Source organism: Varanus komodoensis, unplaced genomic scaffold, assembly GCF_004798865.1.
Source record: "Varanus komodoensis strain SLA01 unplaced genomic scaffold, ASM479886v1 scaffold44_3, whole genome shotgun sequence".
NCBI lineage: Eukaryota > Metazoa > Chordata > Lepidosauria > Squamata > Varanidae > Varanus > Varanus komodoensis.
This window is the reverse complement of record NW_025336010.1, coordinates 4,733,374-4,753,873: the sequence shown is the minus strand read 5'-3', so window position 1 is coordinate 4,753,873 and position 20,500 is coordinate 4,733,374. Positions and strand designations below refer to the sequence as shown.

Here is a 20,500-nt window from a genome sequence, read left to right as displayed (position 1 = left end):
CATACTGATGGTTCCGCAGCCCACACCTCCTGATGACCTCTCCCAGCGGTTTCATGTAGATGTTGAACAGCAAAGGGGACAAAATGGACCCCTGCGGTACTCCATGGCATAGCTGCCATGGCACAGAGCCATAGTCCCCCAGCACCACCTTCTGGAACCGGCCGTTGAGATAGGAGTGGAACCACTGCAAAGCAGTGCCTCCGACCCCCAATCCCACCAGCCTATCCAGAAGGATACCATGGTCGATGGTATCGAAAGCCACTGAGAGGTCCAGGAGAACTAACAGGGACGCACTCCCCCTGTCCTTCTCCCTGCACAGGTCATCGTACAGGGCGACCAAGGCAGATTCAGTACCGTACCCGGGTCTGAAGCCGGACTGAAATGGGTCCAGATAATCAGTTTCATCCAAGAGTGCTTGGAGTTGTCCCGCCACCACCCGCTCTAACACTTTGCCCAGAAACGGGATGTTGGGCACTGGTCTATAATTAATGGCCATCTCTGGATCCAGTGACGCCTTCTTCAGGACCGGTCGGACTACCGCCTCCTTCAAAGGGGCAGGCACCCGACCCTCCCTCAGAGAAGCGTTAACCACTTCCAAGATTCAGATCCCAATCCTGTGCTTGGAATTATTTATTAACCAAGATGGGCAAGGGTCCAATAGGCAAGTGGTGGGCCGTACTTGTCCAAGCACCTTGTCCACATCATCGGGCCGCAATAACTGAAATTCATCCAGTAATTCTGGACCAGACGGCAGCATTGGTGTCTCCCTAAAAACCTCTGAATCAATTGTGGAATCCAGCTCGTGACGAATCTGAGCGATTTTCTCCCTAAAATGCCTGGCAAAGTCATCACAGCGGGCCTTCGAGGGTGTAACCAGGTCTTCTTTCGGACCTGGAGAAACCAGGCCATGCACCACTTGAAAAAGCTCCGCTGGACGGCATTGTGAGGAGGCAATGGAAGCGGAAAAAAAATCTCTTTTTCGCCACCCTCACCGCCACAGCATAGGCCCGATAGTGGGCTCTCAAGTGTCTTCGGTCAGATTCATCTCGTGATTTCCTCCACCTACGCTCTAGCCGTCTCCCAACCTGCTTCATCGCCCTCAGTTCAGGAGTATACCAAGGGGAAGAGCGGGCTCTGCCCGGTGGGAGAGGGCGCTTAGGAGCGATCGTGTCTACAGCCCTGGTCATCTCCCCGTTCCACAGTTCGACCAGAGCCTCGACAGGAGCACCCGACTTGTCAGCCGGAAACTCCCCCAGGGCCTTCAGGAATCCTTCCGGATCCATCCGGCTCCGGGGGCAGACCCACACAATCGGGTCCGCACCCTTACAGAGGGAGAGGTCTCTCTCAAGCACAAACCTCACCAGAAAGTGATCTGACCATGACAGGGGAGTCAAGCATAAATTCCTCACCCTCACCCTGTTGCATGCAAAGCATGTGCGCTACCACTAAACTATGGTCACTCCCCAAAATGACCACCCACAGGGGACCATGAAATGGTTTTAATCTCAACTGACCAGCACATGCGCTAATTAATAATATGTCACTCTGGCAGTCAGCACAAAAGGATGCCTGCAGCTACACTCATGGCATTAAAAGTTGTTCATGTTTCTGTGACATTAGTGGGGAGGTAAATGTATGTGAGTGTGGTCTAATGACCAGAACATTTGACTTAGACCAAGCACATTCAGGGCAGATTCAGCTCTCCACTCATGTAGCCCTGGGCCAGTTGCTAGCCTATCACACAGGATTGTTTTGAGGATGGAAGTGGGAGGGGAAGCATGTACATTGCCCAGAATACTTTGCAGGTGGTGGGGAAGGTGCTAGGAGCTGAAGAGGGAGACAGGAATTAGGGAGGATCATATTTGTCCCCCGCTTTCTTGCTGTGGACGCATTCTGAATGTAATTCCAAGCAAGAGATGCTCCTGCCAACACACAAAAAGCTGGACTCAAGTCATTAGATGCAGTCTCATCATCTAGTTACTCTGACTGTTCACTTTTGGCCATGGGTATCTCATACTGAAGCAACCATGTGAAGAAGATGCCGTGCCAAACACGTACAGAAGCCTGTGCAAATCGCATTTGTTGTCCTGTCATCTTCCTAACCACAAATCTTGAGAAAGTGACCTTGATACTACTTTCCCACTCAAGGGAAGCGGGCTATTTAGATACAGGAGCTGTGGGCTGTGCGTGTTGTTATCGAGGTGCACAGGAGGCCTGCAGGTGATGGTCTGAGAGCAATTATAAAGGAGTTTGTTAGCAGAAAATAAATGGTAGTGAAAGACTCAAAGTAAGGTGGAAGAAGATTCTTCACTGGTAGAGTTGCTGGTGTGGGATAACTTATCTGAAAACTTGCATCACCTGGCAAGACTTGACTGTTCTGCACAGTTGTGTCAGTAGTAGCTGTTACTTCAAAAACACACAGAAATCAATGGCAAGGGTTGCATTAAAATGCATATCTGTAGCACAAGATTATGATCTTCTGAAAGGTCATTCATCTGGCTAATGGGAGTGGAGCAATTCCTACTTTTTGTGCTTAGCTTCTTCATCAATAGATGGTTAAAAACCTTCTGGTTTTTTTTATTTTTTTATTTGAAGAAATGATGACATGGAAATAAAAACAAAATACTCATTTTTATTAACTATTTTGTGTTTTGTTCATGTAAAATTAGGAGGCTACTTTTAAATCATAATCTTGATTAATCATCTCTGAGGATGAAATATGAGGTCCAATTAATAAATGATATATTTATTTACTTGTGCTTTATCCATTTTCTATTAACTGACATGTCCAGAAGCAAAAATGACAAAACTGAAGCTGTTGTACTTGGCGTATATCATGAGAAGGCAAGACTCACTGGAGAAGACAATGTTATGGAAAGTCAATGGCAGAAGAGGAAGACAAACTCTGAGATGCATCTTTTCTGTAAAAGAAGCCATGGCCGCGAGTTTGCAAGAGCTGAGCAGGGCTGTCAAGGACAGGTCATTCTGGAAGGCATTCATTGATAAGGTCTCCTAAGTCGGAGATGACTTGATAACATGAAACATAGTAATTCACATGTCAAGGCAAAGTTACAGCTGTGTTACTGAAGGCAGAAGTTTTGCCCTTTCCTTTTGGTTGTTATACTTACAATACTTCATCCTAGATATTACAGGGTCTGTCTTTTTTTCTCTTCTCTCTCTAACATATACAGAGACGTAATCAATTTTAGTTTGGGCCTGTATTGATAAAAGGCGGTACTCTCTTTTATGCCTCTAAAATATAGAGTCAATATCAATGCCATCTGTTTGGTCAGGGAAATAGTTTCCAGTCCCAATTACTAGTAAAATGAATATGTAAGAAAAGATGAAAGCAGGCAAATAAAAGGAGAAATCTCTCTGGAAGAACAGACCAGACTTGTGAGGGAAAGCTATGCCCTCATTGTAATTTTACTTTAATAGCCACTTCATAATTTGAATTAACCTCCAGCTTGTTTGTACCTTTCTGTAGGCAACATCTTCCCTTTGAACAGGATTTTTGTATGATAGGAAATGCGTGTTCCAATGAATTATTAAAGATTTGGCTTTAAAATGCACGCACAAAAGGTTTATGTAATAGCCGCAAATCTCACACACTCTGGAATTGGAGGAAGACAGGGCCATAAACAGCTGCCTTCTGTGAAGCTTCACTTACATAAATAAAAACAACAGAGTTGTGACACCATAAAATTAGCAGATTGTACTACGGTAAGTGGGTTCTATTTAGTCCATGAAGGCTGGTGCTATAATAGAATTAGTTTCTTTATGTTCTTTGTCGTGGCCTCTGTGCATCACACATATGGGTGCTGTGCCTGCGCAGTGTCTTTGGCCGGAAGATTGAAAGCTAATGGTTTTTAGCGGGAAGCTCCGCTCCCCCTCCCCCCTATAGCTTATATAGAGCGGAGCGTTCACCATTTTGTTCAGTCTTTGCGACCGCCATTCGTTGTGCCTCATGCTGCTTTCGTTCTCGCTTTGACCATTCCTCGCTTATTTAACCAGTCTGTTTGTTCTTCTTCAAGTTACAGAATCCCTTTCGTTAGTTCTTGTTGTTCTCTGGTTATTCTCTTGTTATTCCTTCATTCTCACCCTTTCTCTTCAAAAAAAAACCAAAACAAAAACCAGAAATATATTCTTACCCTCTGTACTATCTTCTCTTTTTCCTTTCTAACGATGGCACAACGAGTAGCCTTCCGCAAGTGCGTGGAATGCGGGTCTAAAATGTCCCCTGCGGACCTGCATGACCTATGCCTCCTCTGCTTGGGGGAAGGGCATAGGACAGACAAATGCTCGCACTGCCTGGCCTTCTCGAAACAGGCCAGGAAGAATTGGGAGAACCATCTCAGGAGACTTCTGTGGGACCGTGCACTCCTACAATCGGATCCACTAGTCTCCCGCCCTGCTCCGGCCACGGCTGCGGCTACCTGTCCGGCCCCGCCTACTGTGCTGGCTTCCTCCTCCAAGACTCCGCCCTCACGACCTTCTGATGAAGCTGCATCTGCTCTGGGCGATCAGCCTGCTTCCACGCCAAGGAAGAAAAGCGAGAAGCGGAAGCACAGCGGCTCCGATAAGCCGTCTGAGCACAAGAAACCTAAAAAGGATAAGGCGGGAAAGCCTCCTCGAAAGCCTAAGGACCTGGAGCTCTCTAAGTACCGAGACTCGGGTTCATCGGCCGCCTAGGTCCCGACGGCTGTCGCGGTACCGACACCACTGGGGCCGACGCTCCAGGAGGCTATGAGGGTAACCCCCCCGCCAGGTCCCCTCGATGACTTGTGGAACCGGCATCGGAGCCCATTCATGCTCCACTTAGGGAGTCCATCTCTGACGGGGAAATTCGGAATTCCCCTCCCAGGGCTAGGTCCCCCACGCCTATGCCCTCAACCGGACTGGATGTTGAGATGGGGATGTCTCCTCCTGGAGGCCACAGAAGTAGATCATCTGAGAGGAGAACCGGCGAGTGGTATCATCCTCACTCTTCTTTCTACCATGGATGGGGGGACTACCACTCCATCGGACATTATCCAGCCCCTAGGGCTTATTCCTCTCCTCCACCTCCTCGGGACTGTCCAACATCCTCGATCCCGAGACATGCCGCTGTGACACCAACCAGGGAGAGCAGCAGGTCCATGTCACCAGCGGAGTCTTCTTCCTCTGCGCCCCCATACTATGGGGCTGCTTCTGATGGCTCTGACGTGGACTCCACATCACCGGACGTCGTGGTGACCTCCCAGGGCCCTGGGTCCCCCAATGAATCCTACATCTCCTTCAGGGAACTGATGTCGCGGCTGGTCCAGTCATTGGAAATTGACACCATACAATGACCTGGCCCAAGCACCGACAAATTTTACGATGTCGTTCGCGGGGAGCAATCAACATCGATAGTCTTACCGCTCATCACCACCTTACGGCAAGCTATGGTGCAGCCGTGGGACCTGCCTAGCCATCTGCAACCGACTTCGAGAAGGTTCGAATCCATGTACTGGGTTTGGGAGGAGGACATCCTGTTCCTTCTCCATCATCTGAGACCGAACTCGGTCATGGTTGAATCCTCCCAGGGCAGGGAATCCAGGGGACACACCGCGCCCCGGGATAAAGAAGGCAGAAAAATCGACTCCCTAGCCCGCCGGGTCTACGCTGCTTCTGGGCTCGGCATGAGGATTTTGAACTATGTGGCGACACTGGCTCATTACCAGTATTTCATTATGCAATGCCTCAACAATGTTGTCTCGATGCTCCCAGGCAACCAAGGCAATCTCGTGAAAGTTTTAATTAAAGAGGCTATGCAGGTCGCGGTCCAGCAATTGTCCACTGCACGTCATCACGTGGACACAGACTCTAGGGCCCTGGTCGGTGTCGTCTCCCTCCGGAGGCATGTGTGGCTATGCAACTGCAGTTTTCTGGAGGAGACAAAAAGACGCATAGAGGAAATGCCCTTTGACGGATCCAGTCTTTTTCATGCGAAAACCAACCACAAACTTAAGAAGATACACGAATCCAGGATGACGGCTCGACGGATGGAGCTCCAACCACAAGCTCGACGTAAGTGGTCTTGGACCCATCCGTCACACTGTCAATCATACCAACAAAGGCAGCAACCTCCATACTGACAACAACAACCACAGCGCCACCGTCAACAGCCACCACAGCACTACCAACAAACCTGTCGTTGCTTTGAGGTCAACAGGAGGTGATGTTGACGGGATGGGTGAACCATTCCTCTTCTCCATAACGCACCCACCCCTCTCTCATTTGGGGACCGGCTAAAAGGCCGACTCCCCATTTGGCAGTCCATCACATCTGATTGGTGGGTGTTATCCATCTTACAACACGGATACCGAATAGAATTCGACATCGTTCCTCCTTCGAGCCCGATTTGGTTCACCCCAGCCTCACCAGTACTGATCGGCGAAGTTCAACAGCTTCTTCGTAAAGGAGCAATTCGTCAGTTAGCTCAAACGGAAGGACTTCATGGATTCTACTCGAGATATTTTACAGTTCCAAAGTGGGACAGTGGTCTTCGACATATACTTGACTTAAGGGGTGTCAATAAGTTCATCACCCCACAAAAATTCAGGATGACCACCCTTCAAAATATCTTACCGTTGCTAAGGAGAGAGGACTGGTTCGCCTCACTGGACTTGAGGGATGCCTATTTCCATATTTCAATCCATCCATGTCATAGGCGTTTCCTCCATTTTGCTGTTGCGTCTGAGGTGTACGAATTCACGGTGCTACCATGCAGACTGGCTACTGCACCTTGGGTTTTTACAAAGTGTATGGCTCCCGTCTGTGCGTTTCTACGACTGCGAGGACTTCAGATTTACCCTTATCTTGACGATTGGTTGCTAGTCTCCCAAACCAGACAAGGACTTATTGCTGCGATACAGACAACTTGTTCCCTACTACAAAAGTCTGGGACTTTGTATTAACAATGAGAAATCTTCTCTTGTTCCTGCACAGATTATCACGTTCATCAGAGCTCGCCTGGACTCCATGATGGCAAGAGCATTCCTGCCACAGGACTGACAGCAAGCTCTTGCTCAGCACATCCATTTGATCGTACAAGACAGGACTGCTCCTGCCCGATCCATACACAGACTCTTGGGCCATATGGCTGTGTCAGTTGCCATTGTCCCTCATGCCAGACTTCGTCTTTGTCTTCTCCAACTCTTTTTCAACAAAGTGTTCCGGCCGCAAAGCAACGTTCTGACGAAATTACTTTGGATCCCATCTTCTGTCCTTCACTCTCTACTGTGGTTGACAGTTCCGACCAATCTAAATGAGGGGGTGCCTTTCTGACCCCGATGCCCTTCGATATCTCTTGGTACCTATGCATCCCTGCTGGGATGGGGAGCAGTGTGCTCCGACCTGCGGACTCAGGGTGTATGGAATTGACAAGAATCCAAGAATCATATCAATTTCCTAGAACTTCTGGCCATATTCAAGACTCTACACTCGTTCGAGGACATTCTTCAGGACCGAATAGTTCAGATAACCTCAGACAACATTGCAACAGTCTTTTATCTGAACAAACAAGGAGGGACGAAGTCACCGACATTGGCCAGACTATTGATGCAAATCTGGGAATGGTGCATCCCGAGAGACGTTACTCTGGTGGCAGTACATCTTGCCGGTACGGACAGTGTGGAAGCCGATCTTCTGAGCAGACACATGTCCGCATCTCACAAATGGGAACTAGACCCCCTGACACGCGACCACCTTTTCCATTGCTGGGGTTTCCCAGAAATAGACTTATTTGCCACCCGACAGAACAGGGTATGCGAGACTTTTTGCTTGAGAGTGGGAATCGGACACGGATCATTAGGGGATGCCTTTATGATCCCTTGGAACAATCTGAACATTTACGCTTTCCCTCCGATCCCCCTCATGAGAGTGATATTGAAGATAATTCACGACGGGGCCACAGGACTGCTGATCACCCCTTGGCGGCTACACCAAGTATGGTTTTCTACACTTCTTCGCATCTCTCAAGAAGAATACCTTCATCTTCCACTCATTCCATATCTCATTACCCAGCGAGAAGGCATGATTTGCCACCCAGATTTAGCGTCATTGAAATTGACAGCCTGGCGAATCCGATAACTGTTGACACTGACTCGGTACCAACGGCATCTACACGTGATTCGGATCCTGTCCCCGGATCCGACACGTCGCTACACACTTTGAATTCAGTCGTCTTTCCCAAGTCATCAGATCCAACGAATGTTCAGTCGGCTCCGACAAATTTTCATCCAGACATTCAACACATTCTTGATTCTGCGTTAAAGCCGTCAACACGAAAGTCATACGCAGCTAAGTGGCGACGATTTTCTACCTTTGCTGAGTCTCATTCGTTCCTTCCACTCTCAGCATCTACACATCAAATCCTTCAATTCCTATTAGAACTTCACCATTCTGGACTGAAGCTGTCTTCTATAAAAGTTTACATGGCAGCAATTTCATATTACCATGGCACAGTTGGAGGTCCATCCATTTTCTCTCAGCCATTTATAAAGAGATTCCTCAAGGGACTTTATAACCTTAACCCAACGGTCAGACCGGTGATGCCTACATGGAGTCTTTCCGTTGTCTTACAGGAGCTTACAAGAGCTCCTTTCGAACCCTTGGTGACAATCGATCTGCGTCTTGTTTCCTGGAAAAAGGCATTCCTGGTAGCAGTAACGTCAGCTCGAAGAGCTAGTGAGCTCTGTGTTGTGCGTTTAGATCCTCCATATTTAAATTTCCACAGGGAGAAAGTTGTTTTGCGAATGGATCCATCCTTTCTTCCCAAGGTGACTACCTCCTTTCACATGGGACAGGACATTGTCTTACCTGCATTCTTTCTGTCTCCGACAAATCCGCTTGAGAGATCCTTGCACACTCTCGACATACGGCGCTGCCTGGCCTTCTACAGATCGAGGACCGAATCTATCCGACGTTCCAACAAGCTCTTTGTCAAATACTCTGAACCGAATCAGGGTCTTCCAGTTACCCCTCAAAGGCTCTCCAAGTGGATAGTTCATACAATTACTCTATCCTATCAGCTGTTCAGGATTGACTTACCTACAATTCCAAGTAGGTAAGTCAATCTAGTAATTACCTAGTAATTCCAATTACTAGAGCTGTTGCTGCTGCTTCTGCCTTCGCGTTGGGAGTCCCAATTGACGACGTCTGCAGAGCTGCCACTGGGGCAACTCCATGTACATTCGCTAAGTATTATCGGCTGGATGTTTGTGCCAGGCAAGACTGCTCCTTTGGCAGAGCCGTTCTCTCGTCTATTCTTCGCTAAGGACACCTCCCCTCCTCCAATAAGGGTAAGCTTGCTAATCTACCCATATGTGTGATGTACAGAGGCCACGATGAAGAAAAGCAGGTTGCTTACCTGTAACTGATGTTCTTCGAGTGGCCATCTGTGCAGTCACACAACCCACCCGCCGGCCCCACGCGGTGTTGGTGAATGGAGATATTTTCATCAGTACCGAACCGTTTTTCATTCATGGTACCGATATCATCTTTAGTAGGGACTCCTTTTTTCCACATGGGGGCAAATGTTTGGTCTTCAAAGACTGAACAAAATGGCGGACGCTCCACTCTATATAAGCTATAGGGGGGAGGGGGAGCGGAGCTTCCTGCCAGAAACCGTTAGCTTTCAATCTTCTGGCCGAAGGCACTGCGCAGGCACAGCACCCATATGTGTGACTGCACAGATGGCCACTCGAAGAACAGTTACAGGTAAGCAACCTTCTTTTACAGACTCTATAAGTTGCCACAAGACTTATTTTGCTGCAGCAGACTGGCAAGACTACTTTTATTAAATTATATAAGTCAGGTAGATGACTAGTATGTGGATGTGTTATGCACCAAAAAATAGTAGAGGAGAAGGGCAGAATAAAATCTGTGCAGGCAGCCCCGTCCTGAATAGATGGAGGAGAGTATTAGTGTGTTTTAAAAGGTCCCAGTGCTGCCTCTCCCCAGTCTTCTCTTACCCTGCAAAGGATGGAGTGCTGAAGGGTGCATCTACTTAGTGCTGTCATGCAAATACTGACAGCACTGAGGAGTACGCAGGTGTGGGCTCTGAGCAGGCCAAAGTTGGGGGCAAGGAAGGCAAGGAGCCTGGTGTTTGCTTCCTTCAGCCAGGCTGGGGATTGGGGAGAGTGTAGTTTGTGAGGTGGAACTGGTTTCACAGACATGCCTCATATTGGAGTTGTATACTTTAAGCTTCCAGGATCTTTAACAGAGCAGAAAAGCAAGTTTGAGGACTTCTTCTAAGGAGAGGAAAAGTGCTGAGCAATGGCTATTGCCTGCTACCTGGGTAGTACACTGTAAATTGTGAAAGAGCTCATCGTAAGTTCAACCGAAGTGTCATACTTCACTGATGATAATATATAAATAATAAATGGTATTTCTCCTCTTACTGTTCTCCGTTGATCAGTTTGGCAGGAACTGGTTCCTTGTACCTGATCCCTTATTTGCCTCCAAGCTGCATGAGCAGCTTGATTTAAGGTGCTGGTCTTTTATGTGTATCTGCACAGTAATGGCAAATTTGCAGGTGGCTCTTCGTGCTGCTAAGAATAACTTCCAGAGTGTGCCATGTGGTGGACCATAGCAGAACTTAGGTTCAGTCTGCAAAGGACACCTTCAAAGAATCAATCAATCAAAATTAAATTAAATAAAATAAAGAAAGAAATAAAATGGAAAAGTCACTGGGAGTAAAAGTATGTGTTGTTGGTGAGTAACTCTTTTCCATCATTTGCCTTCTGCATTTCCATGGGGGTAGGGGGACATTTCTTTATTTAGCAATAATACCTAACAAATAGTGGGGGTGTAGCTCAATTCTAGAGCCCCTGCTTCTCTTGCAGAAGATCCTGGATTCAGTCCCCAGCATCTAGAGGCTGGAAGAATTCTTTCCAGAAACCCTGGAAAGGAACTGCCGGTCAGTGTTAACCATACTGGGCAAGATGGTTTACATGCCATCTTGACAGTTCAAAACAATTCATAATCAATTGCAGCTACAACAAATGAAGAGGAATAAAGAGAAATTATGTTTTAAAATAGCAGAAAAAAATCACATGAGATAGCATCTTGCTAATTCATTACCAGCCAGGGAAAGCTTGTGTTAAATACGTATGTTTTTAAGGCATATTGAAACCCACCACATTTTCTGCCTCCTAAACCATCCAGGAGAGGATATTCCAGAGAGTGGGTGCCGCCACCGAGAAACGTATCTTTTAGATATTGCATGTCTTTTACTTTGTAGGGGGGAATCTAGTTGGGTGACTTTGGGTGGAAATTAGTTCCATGGAGAAGCAGTTAAGCAGCTGCTCTCCCTTGTCAATGCACTGCTCAAGATCCCAACTTCCTGCGGCCCCTTTTCATTCAATAAACAAGATGGGAGAGAGAATGGTATGTGACTAAGTGTAACACCTGGAATAAAAATGATACAGTAGTTTGCATATCTTTTCCCATTCTACATTGTTCTTTGGTTTTATTAAATTGTCTAGATTTTAAAAGAAAATTGCAAGCATTTCTAAGCATCTTAATTCCCCCATTCACATGTTTTAGCCACAGTATTCAAGTAATACAAAGTCTCCTATCAGATGCATATCAGATACTAATTCTTAAATGGTGCTAGTTTTAGTAATGCTATAGGATTTTGGGTCACTGATGATAGATCAGCATGGGGTAACAGAGCATTTGTTTTGATCCCTGGAACTGCAGAAACATTGCTTACTACCCTGTGAAACTGCCTGCCTTATACCACTTTAGACTGCTTGTCTATTGGATGCCTGCAAGAGGCACCAAGTTTCCAGCAGCTTAAGCACTGAGGTTCTTTATTTCTGAAGCAAGGAGTGACCCTGGGGTGTTCAGCATGTGAAGTGTATTCTGTACCTATCTCTTAACTATGTCCATTCCCCAAAGGGTGAGCTTTGCCTTGGGAAGGTCACTTCAGCATCTTACTGGAACAGGACTCAGATCTCCATCTTCTCTTTTCCATCTTGGGACCGGGTGCCATTAGGTACCATGAAACAGCCGCTTCAGACAGCAGGTCCTGGGGCAGCAGTGGGAATCCCCCAGCTGTTTCTCTCCAGGCAGTTATTCCCTCTCTTGGAGGAGAGACTTGTGTGTCTTGTACCCCTAAGCCAGCCCGCTGCACTCAGGTGTGGTGGAGAACCCTATTTGTTGCCAGTGATGAAGTGAGCAGCACTTGCCACCTCAGTCAGCTTATATACATGAGATGGAGGTGGTGTTGCCATCTTGCCCTTTGCCTCAAGAAGCAAAAGATCATTGCATGGCTCTTTCCTTCTGAACTCCAAGGAAGGTCCTATTTGTTTTTATGAATATTGGTTCATTTTCCCTTTCAGTGTACAACATGCTTCACTATTGTTATGTCACATATACCCAGAAGCACCTTTGGAGGTGTGTGAGGCTGAGAGTGACAATGGAATTTCCAAGGCCACACAGTGAACCTCACAGCTGGATTAGGCTGAGCCATCTTTCCAAAAACTATCTTTCAAAAACCAAGTCTAGGGGAATTTGCATCAGTCATCCTTACCTGTCCCAAGCAGACATACTTATGAAGGGACATGGGTTGACAGTAAAAAGGGGCCACTGGCTCACAAGAGGAAGAGGGGGCGTTCAGTCTTCATCCTTAAATCCTTGTTGCTCCTAAATATTCTCAGCGGCATTCTTTGCTATCATTGTGTCTGGTAGTTGTAGTTTCCTCTTGACTCAATTGCTTCATATGTGAGGCATTGGAAACCATATTCATTCACTCGCTGAGTGAGTAGGCCACCTGATACCCTCTGATCAGCCCCAGCCAGCATGGGCAATGCTGAGGGATTCTGGGAGTTGTAGTCCAAAAACACTGGGCAGTCAGCAGTTGCCTATCTTTGGGCTTGGTCTTAAGGTTGCAGCCTGCAAAGCTGCTTCTGTTTCCATCTTGTTACCAGCCTGTCTTGTCAGCTGCTGGTTCTCCAACTCCATCCAGGTCATAAGTTTGGTTGGGAGAGGGGTAGAATGGCAGACAGGGCTGGCTGGTGATGAGCTCATAATAAGGCAGGCCTGAACACGAGAGAGGTTCAGCTTATAACAGCCTTGGCAATTCTGAAGGGAGGGAATTCATTCTGAACTGAGTCATTTTTAATTTTGCCATCATCACTGATTGGTCAGAGATTTGAAACTGCATATCCTAAACATAAACATCAAACCGTCCAGTATCTATCCAGCCTTTTGCATTTGCCATTCCTTATTCCAATGTGATTAATGAGGCTTTGCCATTTCTTCCCTAACAGACTCAAATAGCATAGTCTTCTCAGAGCACAACACTGGAGTTGATGCAACGTTGTGGCCTGGACCCTGCGAGACGACCCAGCCAATGACAGATGAATCTCAACCCAGGGAACTTCCCTTATCTTGGAAATATGAAGAACCCTCTATTGAGAAATCTCTGGAAGTGTTTTATGGAACTTGCTGCCAGAAGAAACCATCTGGGGGAAGTCCAGCGTATGAAGCAGCTTCACAGAGCGTGTCTGCCAAAATTGCAGACCTAACAGACCAAGAGGGAATGGCATACGCTCTGAAGAGTCTCCAGATAGCTCAGATGGTTTTAAACCGAGATGCAGATAAGATACTTCCTCAGCACTTCAGCAGCACCTGCTTTTCCACTTCCACTAAAACAAGTATTAGTTTGGAAGAAACAAAGCAAATGCCTGGACTCTCAGATGAGATCCTTCAGTTTATTTTAAAAGGAAATCTAACAAAATAATATTTTTGATCTAACATTATTACATTTCTAAGAGTGATTCCCCACTCATATTAAGAGATTATGTTTTTTTGTGGGGTGCAGAGAGGTACAGAATGAATTGTTGCAATGTCTTGATAAGGCTGAGAATATAATAGAAACAGGAATTAATCAGATTGCACTCCATGGCACAAAGCTGTTGCTTTTAATGACTGGTGTTCATGTTGTGCTTTATACAGTACACTTATGTTACATGTCTGGTAAATGTCAATTACTTTTTAATTTTGTTTTGTTTTTATTTTATGAAATTCATAAACAGTTCTATAATTTAAAAAAAACCCATTCCCAAGTGATGAACAAGAAAGAAAAAAGAATGACAAGGCAAAAGAATAAAAATTCCTAAAGGGGTGTGCTTGGTGCCAACTCTTTATGTGTTTCAGTGCCAGGCAAAAAGCTTTTTATTTTCCTAGTATTTTAATGTTAAAATACTAAGAAGTTGGTTATACTATTTTATACTGTTTTTTATTCACTGACTCTGGACCACTGTGAGTTCATTAATTAATTAATTAATTAATTTAATGTTTTTATTATTTACTGTTTATGTTTTTGTGCTTATCTGGCCTTGGGTGTTGACTATTGTTCATGATTGAAATTTATTTATGATATTGTATACTATTGCTATGTTGAGTTATTTCTGTTTTTACTGTTTTTATTGTATCCCTATTCAGAGAGCCTGAATATGGTCTGTATATAAAAGCTTTAATAAATAGATTTAAAAAAAAAAAATCAAAATATACCAACAAAGCCATGGTTGGTCGTTCAGGGAAAGTTTGTTGAAGTAAAAATGTCTTTTTTGACTCTGAAAACAAAATTCTGCTGGCACCTGCCTGCCTTCACCTGGCAAGGAACTCCACAGAGAGGAAGCCAGCACACTAAAAGCTTTACTCCAAGCGGACTCCAAATTGTCTGCAGATCCCTGTGGCTCCACCATAGTGACTCATCTGATAACCTCAGTGACTGAGCAGGCTGTTGGGTATTGAAGGATATTCCTTGTACATGGGTGTGGGACATCCCAAGTCTGTGTGTGAGCCTAATGCAGCTGCCTTTATATAGTTTCAGACCATTGGTCCATCTGGTCTGGTATTACCATATTTCCCTGAAAATAAGACCTAACAGGAAAATAAGCTCTAGCATGATTTTTCAGGATGCTTGTAATATAAGCCCCACCCCACAAAATAAGCCCCAGTTAAGATCGTCAGCCAGACGGACACATTTAGTACATCCGTTACAACACATGATTAAAATAAATTATAATATAAATTATAATTAAGTATTTGTAAATACCCAAGTGGGCGCCTTTGAACGAGAGGTAAATGCCTATGTAAACAGATGAACTTGAGACTTACTGACAAATGACCAATCGGAGTACAGACACAACACACGTGCGCACTTGATAACAAACAGATATGTTTCCTAATTCAATATGTTGTAACGGATGTACTTAATGCACTCGTGTATTGCCACTCCTGTCTCATCAGTCTTCCATTAACACTTGATTTAATGGTAGATTTTAAAGGGAATAATATTTTGACCCCCAGAGAAGATGAGTACAAAACGAAAGCTATTCCACTGAGTACAAGAAAGGAATTGTGGAGGACTCTTACGACTTTCGTAAGAAAAAAAAATATAAGACATCATCTGAAAATAATCCCTAATGCATCTTTTGGAGCAAAAATTAATATAAGACCCAGTCTTATTTTCAGGGAAACATGGTTTCTATTTTGATCAGCAGTAGCTCTCCAAGGACTCAGGCATAGGTCTTGCCCATCCCTACGACTATCAGAGATTTAGCTGTGGACCTGTGACAATGTGAAAAAGTATTGGATTAAAATACTTAGCTTGAGGAAATGCCACAAAAACCCTTAGCTTTTAAACCTGAAGTTTTCTTGTTAGGCATTATACTGGAAGATATTAGCAAACAAGAAATGTATTTGATGTTACATGTAATCACAGTGGCGAGGATCGCATTTACTCAATACTGGAAAAGTGAGGAATTACCCACTGATCCCACTGATGAACTGATTCTAAAAAAGATGCTGGACTGTGCAGAAATGGATAGATTGACTTTTTCACTGAAGGAGAAAGAAGATACTGACTTCTATAAACTTGGGACCTTTTTTATGATTGGCTGGAGAAACGGGACTTGGCTTAGATTTAAAGATGTTTTTAAGTTGTTACAAATCGATTTGAATATGACTATAGAATGTTAAAAGATATGTAGTAAGGGGCTGACCCAGTACGTCTGATGTATTTGATGATTAATGTTTTTAGTATTAGTTTAAGATCTTAATAAAAATCTTTAAAAAGAGAGAGAGATTTAGCTGGAGATGCCAAACGCAAAACCTGGGTTGTTTACACATGCAAAGCAGGGGCTCTGCAATGGATCTATGACTGTTCGCCAAAAGCACAGCAAAGCTTGTTGAAGTGGCTTGTTGCTGTGCCACCCCTGGCAATAGTTTAGGTGAATTTGAAATTTTCTTGCTTTGAGACTGTGCTCTCAGTTTATGTGGAACTTAACTAGGCATGTCTGATTTCAGTGAAATTTATTCTCGGGTAACTGTGCATAGGCTTTCAGCCTAGGGCATGGCCTGGGTTGCCCCACTGAATACAGTGATCCAGGATGTGTGAGTATAGCTGTGGGAGGAAATGATCCAGCGCAGCTCCTCCAGTGACCCTGACTGTGTATGAGTCCATTTCTGTGTGTGAGTGCTTGTGCATGCACACGTGGAGGCCCCTTCACTGCAGCAAGATGCCCGATGTGGCCCTCAAGGCTGAAAAACTTGTGCAACCCTTAGTCACATCCCTGCCAGGGCAGCAAATGCCTTCTCTGCAGAAGCACTGATAATTCTCTCCTATCTTTGATGAGCTGCTCAAGAACCAATGCAGCACTCTGCTGTGGGAGGGACCCTGACTTGGTCATTTTCTTGCAGATTTTTTCTAAACTTGCATATTCTTTAGCAATTACAGAGGTTGGTGCAAATTGCAGAAGGAATTTATCTGGCAATATTTGATCAGATGCAAACTATTTTTCCTATGTTAAATAAAGTGAGGTTGAAATATCAATATAGTCATCAGTGACAGGCAGTCAGAGGAGACTTGGAGAATCAGTTCTATTTAGATGTGTTCCCTGCTCTGCTGAAATACTTCAGAACTTGTAACTATATTATATAGCTTTAATCAAATACTGTTTCTTGTTCCAGAGGCCCAGAGACTGTTTAAGATGGTGGTGGGGAAAAAAGGGAGCCATAGATTCAAGGGAAAGGTTCCAAAACATTGGCATCTTAAGAAAATCATTGAAACCTTAAGAAAATCTATCATGTATCTGTATAATTCTTTTCTTTTTAAACTGTACACAGTCTGGTATTCTGCAGACATAGAAGTTAACTGTTAAGTGCTTTTTGTATATACAGTGGGTTGTTGTACCCTTGAGCTTGACCCATTATGAGGAAGTTGTGAGTCAGCCACCTGAGAAATTGCTAAGGTAGCCTCTGCCTATGAGGGCCATTATAACAACCAATGCTTCAGTCAGTCTCCCTCACAAAGCTCACTGGCATGCTGGCAGCAACCGGATAAGAACATTAGATGGCAACAAATCTAATGCTTTGTCCTGGCTGAGTAATACATCAATATTTTTTCATGTTACCTGCTGCACTCTGTGAGTCATACTGATTTGGAAGGGGAAAGGCTGAGTAAGGGTAGAATGAAACAAAAGCTTGTAGTATGCTTGAGTTTTCCTAGGCAGAACCACTTTCAGGAGCAAATTATCCTGATTATCTGGATCCGTTTCAGTCTGGCTTCAAACCTGGGTATGGTACTGAATCTGCCTTGGTCACCCTGTACGATAACCTGTGCAGGGAGAAAGATGGGGAGCGCGTCCCTGTTGGTTCTCCTGGACCTCTCAGCGGCTTTCGATACCATCAACCATGGTATCTTTCTGGATAGGCTAGCGGGATTGGGAGTTGGAGGCACCGCTTTGTGGTGGTTCCACTCCTATCTCAATGGCCAATTCCAGAAGGTGGTGCTGGGGGACTATGGCTCTGCGCCATGGCAGCTATGCCATGGAGTCCCACAGGGGTCCATTCTGTCCCCCTTGCTATTTAACATCTACATGAAACTGCTGGGAGAGGTCATCAGGAGGTGTGGGCTGCGGAATCATCAGTACGCTGATGATACCCAGCTCTACCTCTCGTTTTCCACCAATCCAGGTGAGGCAGTAGCTGTACTGAACCAGTGCCTGGCCAAGGTGCCTGGCCGAGGTAATGGGCTGGATGAGGGCCAATAAACTGAAGCTCAATCCAGACAAGACGGAGGTCCTGTTGGTGGGTGGCTCGGGCTTTGGGGTGGGGGACTTAGGCCTTGTCCTAAATGGGGTTGCACTCCCTCTGAGGGACAGGGTTCGCAGCTTGGGAGTGCTCCTGGACCCTGAGTTGTCATTGGAAGCTCAGGTGACAGCAGTGGCAAGGAGTGCCTTCCTTCAGCTGCGTCCCTTCCTGGAGAATGACTGCCTGGCGACAGTGACCCACGCATTCGTAACTTCCCAACTAGACTTCTGTAACACGCTCTACGTGGGGCTACCCTTGAAGACGATCCGGATACTTCAATTGGTGCAAAATAGAGCTGCCAGGTTGCTGATGGGGACTGGGCATTGTTCTCATATAACCCCAGTTCTCCATCAGCTTCACTGGCTCCCTATTGAAGTCCAGGCCCAATTCAAGGTGTTGGTTATGACCTATAAAGCCCTTAACGGCTTGGGTCCTGGTTATCTAAAGGAACGTCTGTGTCCATATATGCCCTCCCACCCCCTACAATCGGGAGCTGATGCCCTCCGGGAACCCTCCATGAATGATATTAGGAGGGTGAGTACCCGGAGGAGGGCCTTCTCTGCGGTGGCGCCCCATCTATGGAATGCGCTCCCCAGAGAATTTCGCCTGGCGTCGTCATTACTTGCTTTTCGGAGCCAGGCGAAGACCTTTTTATTTAAAAGTTATTTTAACTGTTAGTTTATTATTATTGTATTTATAGATTTTAATATATATAGCTGAGATAGTGCCAGTTTTTAAATTATTATTTTTTATGAATGTTGTGAGACGCCCCGAGGCTTTGTTGCAATGGGGGCGGCATAGAAATGTTTTAAATAAATAATAAATAAATAAAATTGAGTCAGGGTAAAATAGAGGGAGGGAGGCTGCCACGTGCCAGCTGGGTCCGGTGGTGGTGACAGCGAAGGGATGGCATCTGTTAGGGCAGGGGGAGGCAACTTGTGATCCTCCAGAAGTTTTGGTCTACAGCTCCCATCAGCTTTAGTCTCCATAGCCAGGGAGGAGGAATGATGGGGGCTGTAGGCCAACAGATCAAGCTTGCCACGACCAGAATAGGGCTTTGAGGACAGCAGTGCTGCCAGGTATCCCAAACATGTTTCGTCAGTGCTTACTCTTCCACAAAGTTTATGGAGGAGGAGGAGAATGCTGGATTATGCCCAATATTCAGTGACTTTTCTCCTAAGATCAGAAACTGGGTTCAAGCAGGCACCATTTGAGTGTTAGTGGATTATTCCTTATTGCAAATAAGAAAACAGATTGATTGGATTTCTTGAAGGAATCCAATGCTGCCTTTAATTGAAAAAAAGGTGGATGGATAAAGCAGAAGTTCAAGAGAAGACACCAGCATTGTAAAGAATAGCCTTCCTACATTGGTTTAACCTACTTGATGCGTTGCCAAATAGGCACGGGGTTCTGTGACTTCTCTGACTGGATGTCTTGCAGATGTGTTAAATTACAATCCTCATCATCCCCAGGAGATGGTAGGAGCTGTAGTCCAACACACATGAAAGGCACCAGGTTGCAGAGGGGCTGTCACAGAGTAACCTGCTCCTTTCTTTGGGGAAGGGAGGGTGCAGCTTGGATTAGTAAAGGGTGTTGCTAGTGCTACAGAATGTAGGTAGCTGGCAGGATACAAACTGGGGTTTAATTCCCCTTCCATACTTTGCAGTAATTGGAAAGATATATGTAAAGCACGGAATATATAATAATGCCTTAGGGAACTGGAAATACGTTCTGTGTGTGCTTTTAAGTGCAAGACCTTATTGAATGTGTAAAGCAAGTACCTTGCCCTCCAGATGTTTAAAATGCAGGGAGACAGCTAGCTGCTGATTTGATGTGTCTCATTAAGAGAGAGAGAGAGAGAGCGCTAAACCTGTAAAATAGGCCAAATACCACATCTGTTTAGCTGGTGTAGTTCATCCATAGAACTCCCACTGACTGAGTTTCTGACCTCGGCTTGTTCAACAAATAGACTTGAGGTGTAAAAATGTTAAAGCAACATTTGTGTGTATTAAGCTCCTAGAGATATCTTCCTCTATATCAATAAGAGTAAAATTGTACTGTGGAAAATACCTTGCTAGCTGCTGTTTGGATCATTGTTAGCATTGCCAGAGGATTTCAGTGATTGACAATATTTTTGCTAAATTAGACCTTCTGGTTTAGCCTTGTTACTCTCCATGTGAAAGGTTTATCTTGCAGAAATATTGGTGCACTGTTGTTTGGTTAGTTCAGAGTAGGTTTATTTATTTCTTACAGTTGTAGCATTGTATCTTCACAGCAACCATGTAAGGATATGGTAAGAACAGTGGACTGTCACAATGGTTTGCTCTGTTTTGGACTGGGACTACCAAAATCTAGGTTCAAGCTC

General features: G+C 45.2%; 1 protein-coding gene across 4 annotated transcripts in view; it reads left to right on the top strand.

Moving 5' to 3' along the window:
- SHLD1 (shieldin complex subunit 1) overlaps positions 1-13,910 on the top strand; it is a 60,127-nt gene extending 46,217 nt beyond the window's left edge. For 3 of the 4 annotated variants that reach the window (XM_044444154.1, XM_044444153.1, XM_044444155.1), the window contains exon 3: positions 13,305-13,910. In XM_044444154.1, the coding sequence (XP_044300089.1) occupies positions 13,305-13,777 (473 nt within the window). In that variant the 3' untranslated portion in view covers positions 13,778-13,910. Of the gene's footprint in view, positions 1-2,792; positions 9,308-13,304 lie in introns of those variants that run through there. The other variant, XM_044444152.1, reaches the window with a different exon arrangement.
- Positions 13,911-20,500: the final 6,590 nt, after the last annotated feature.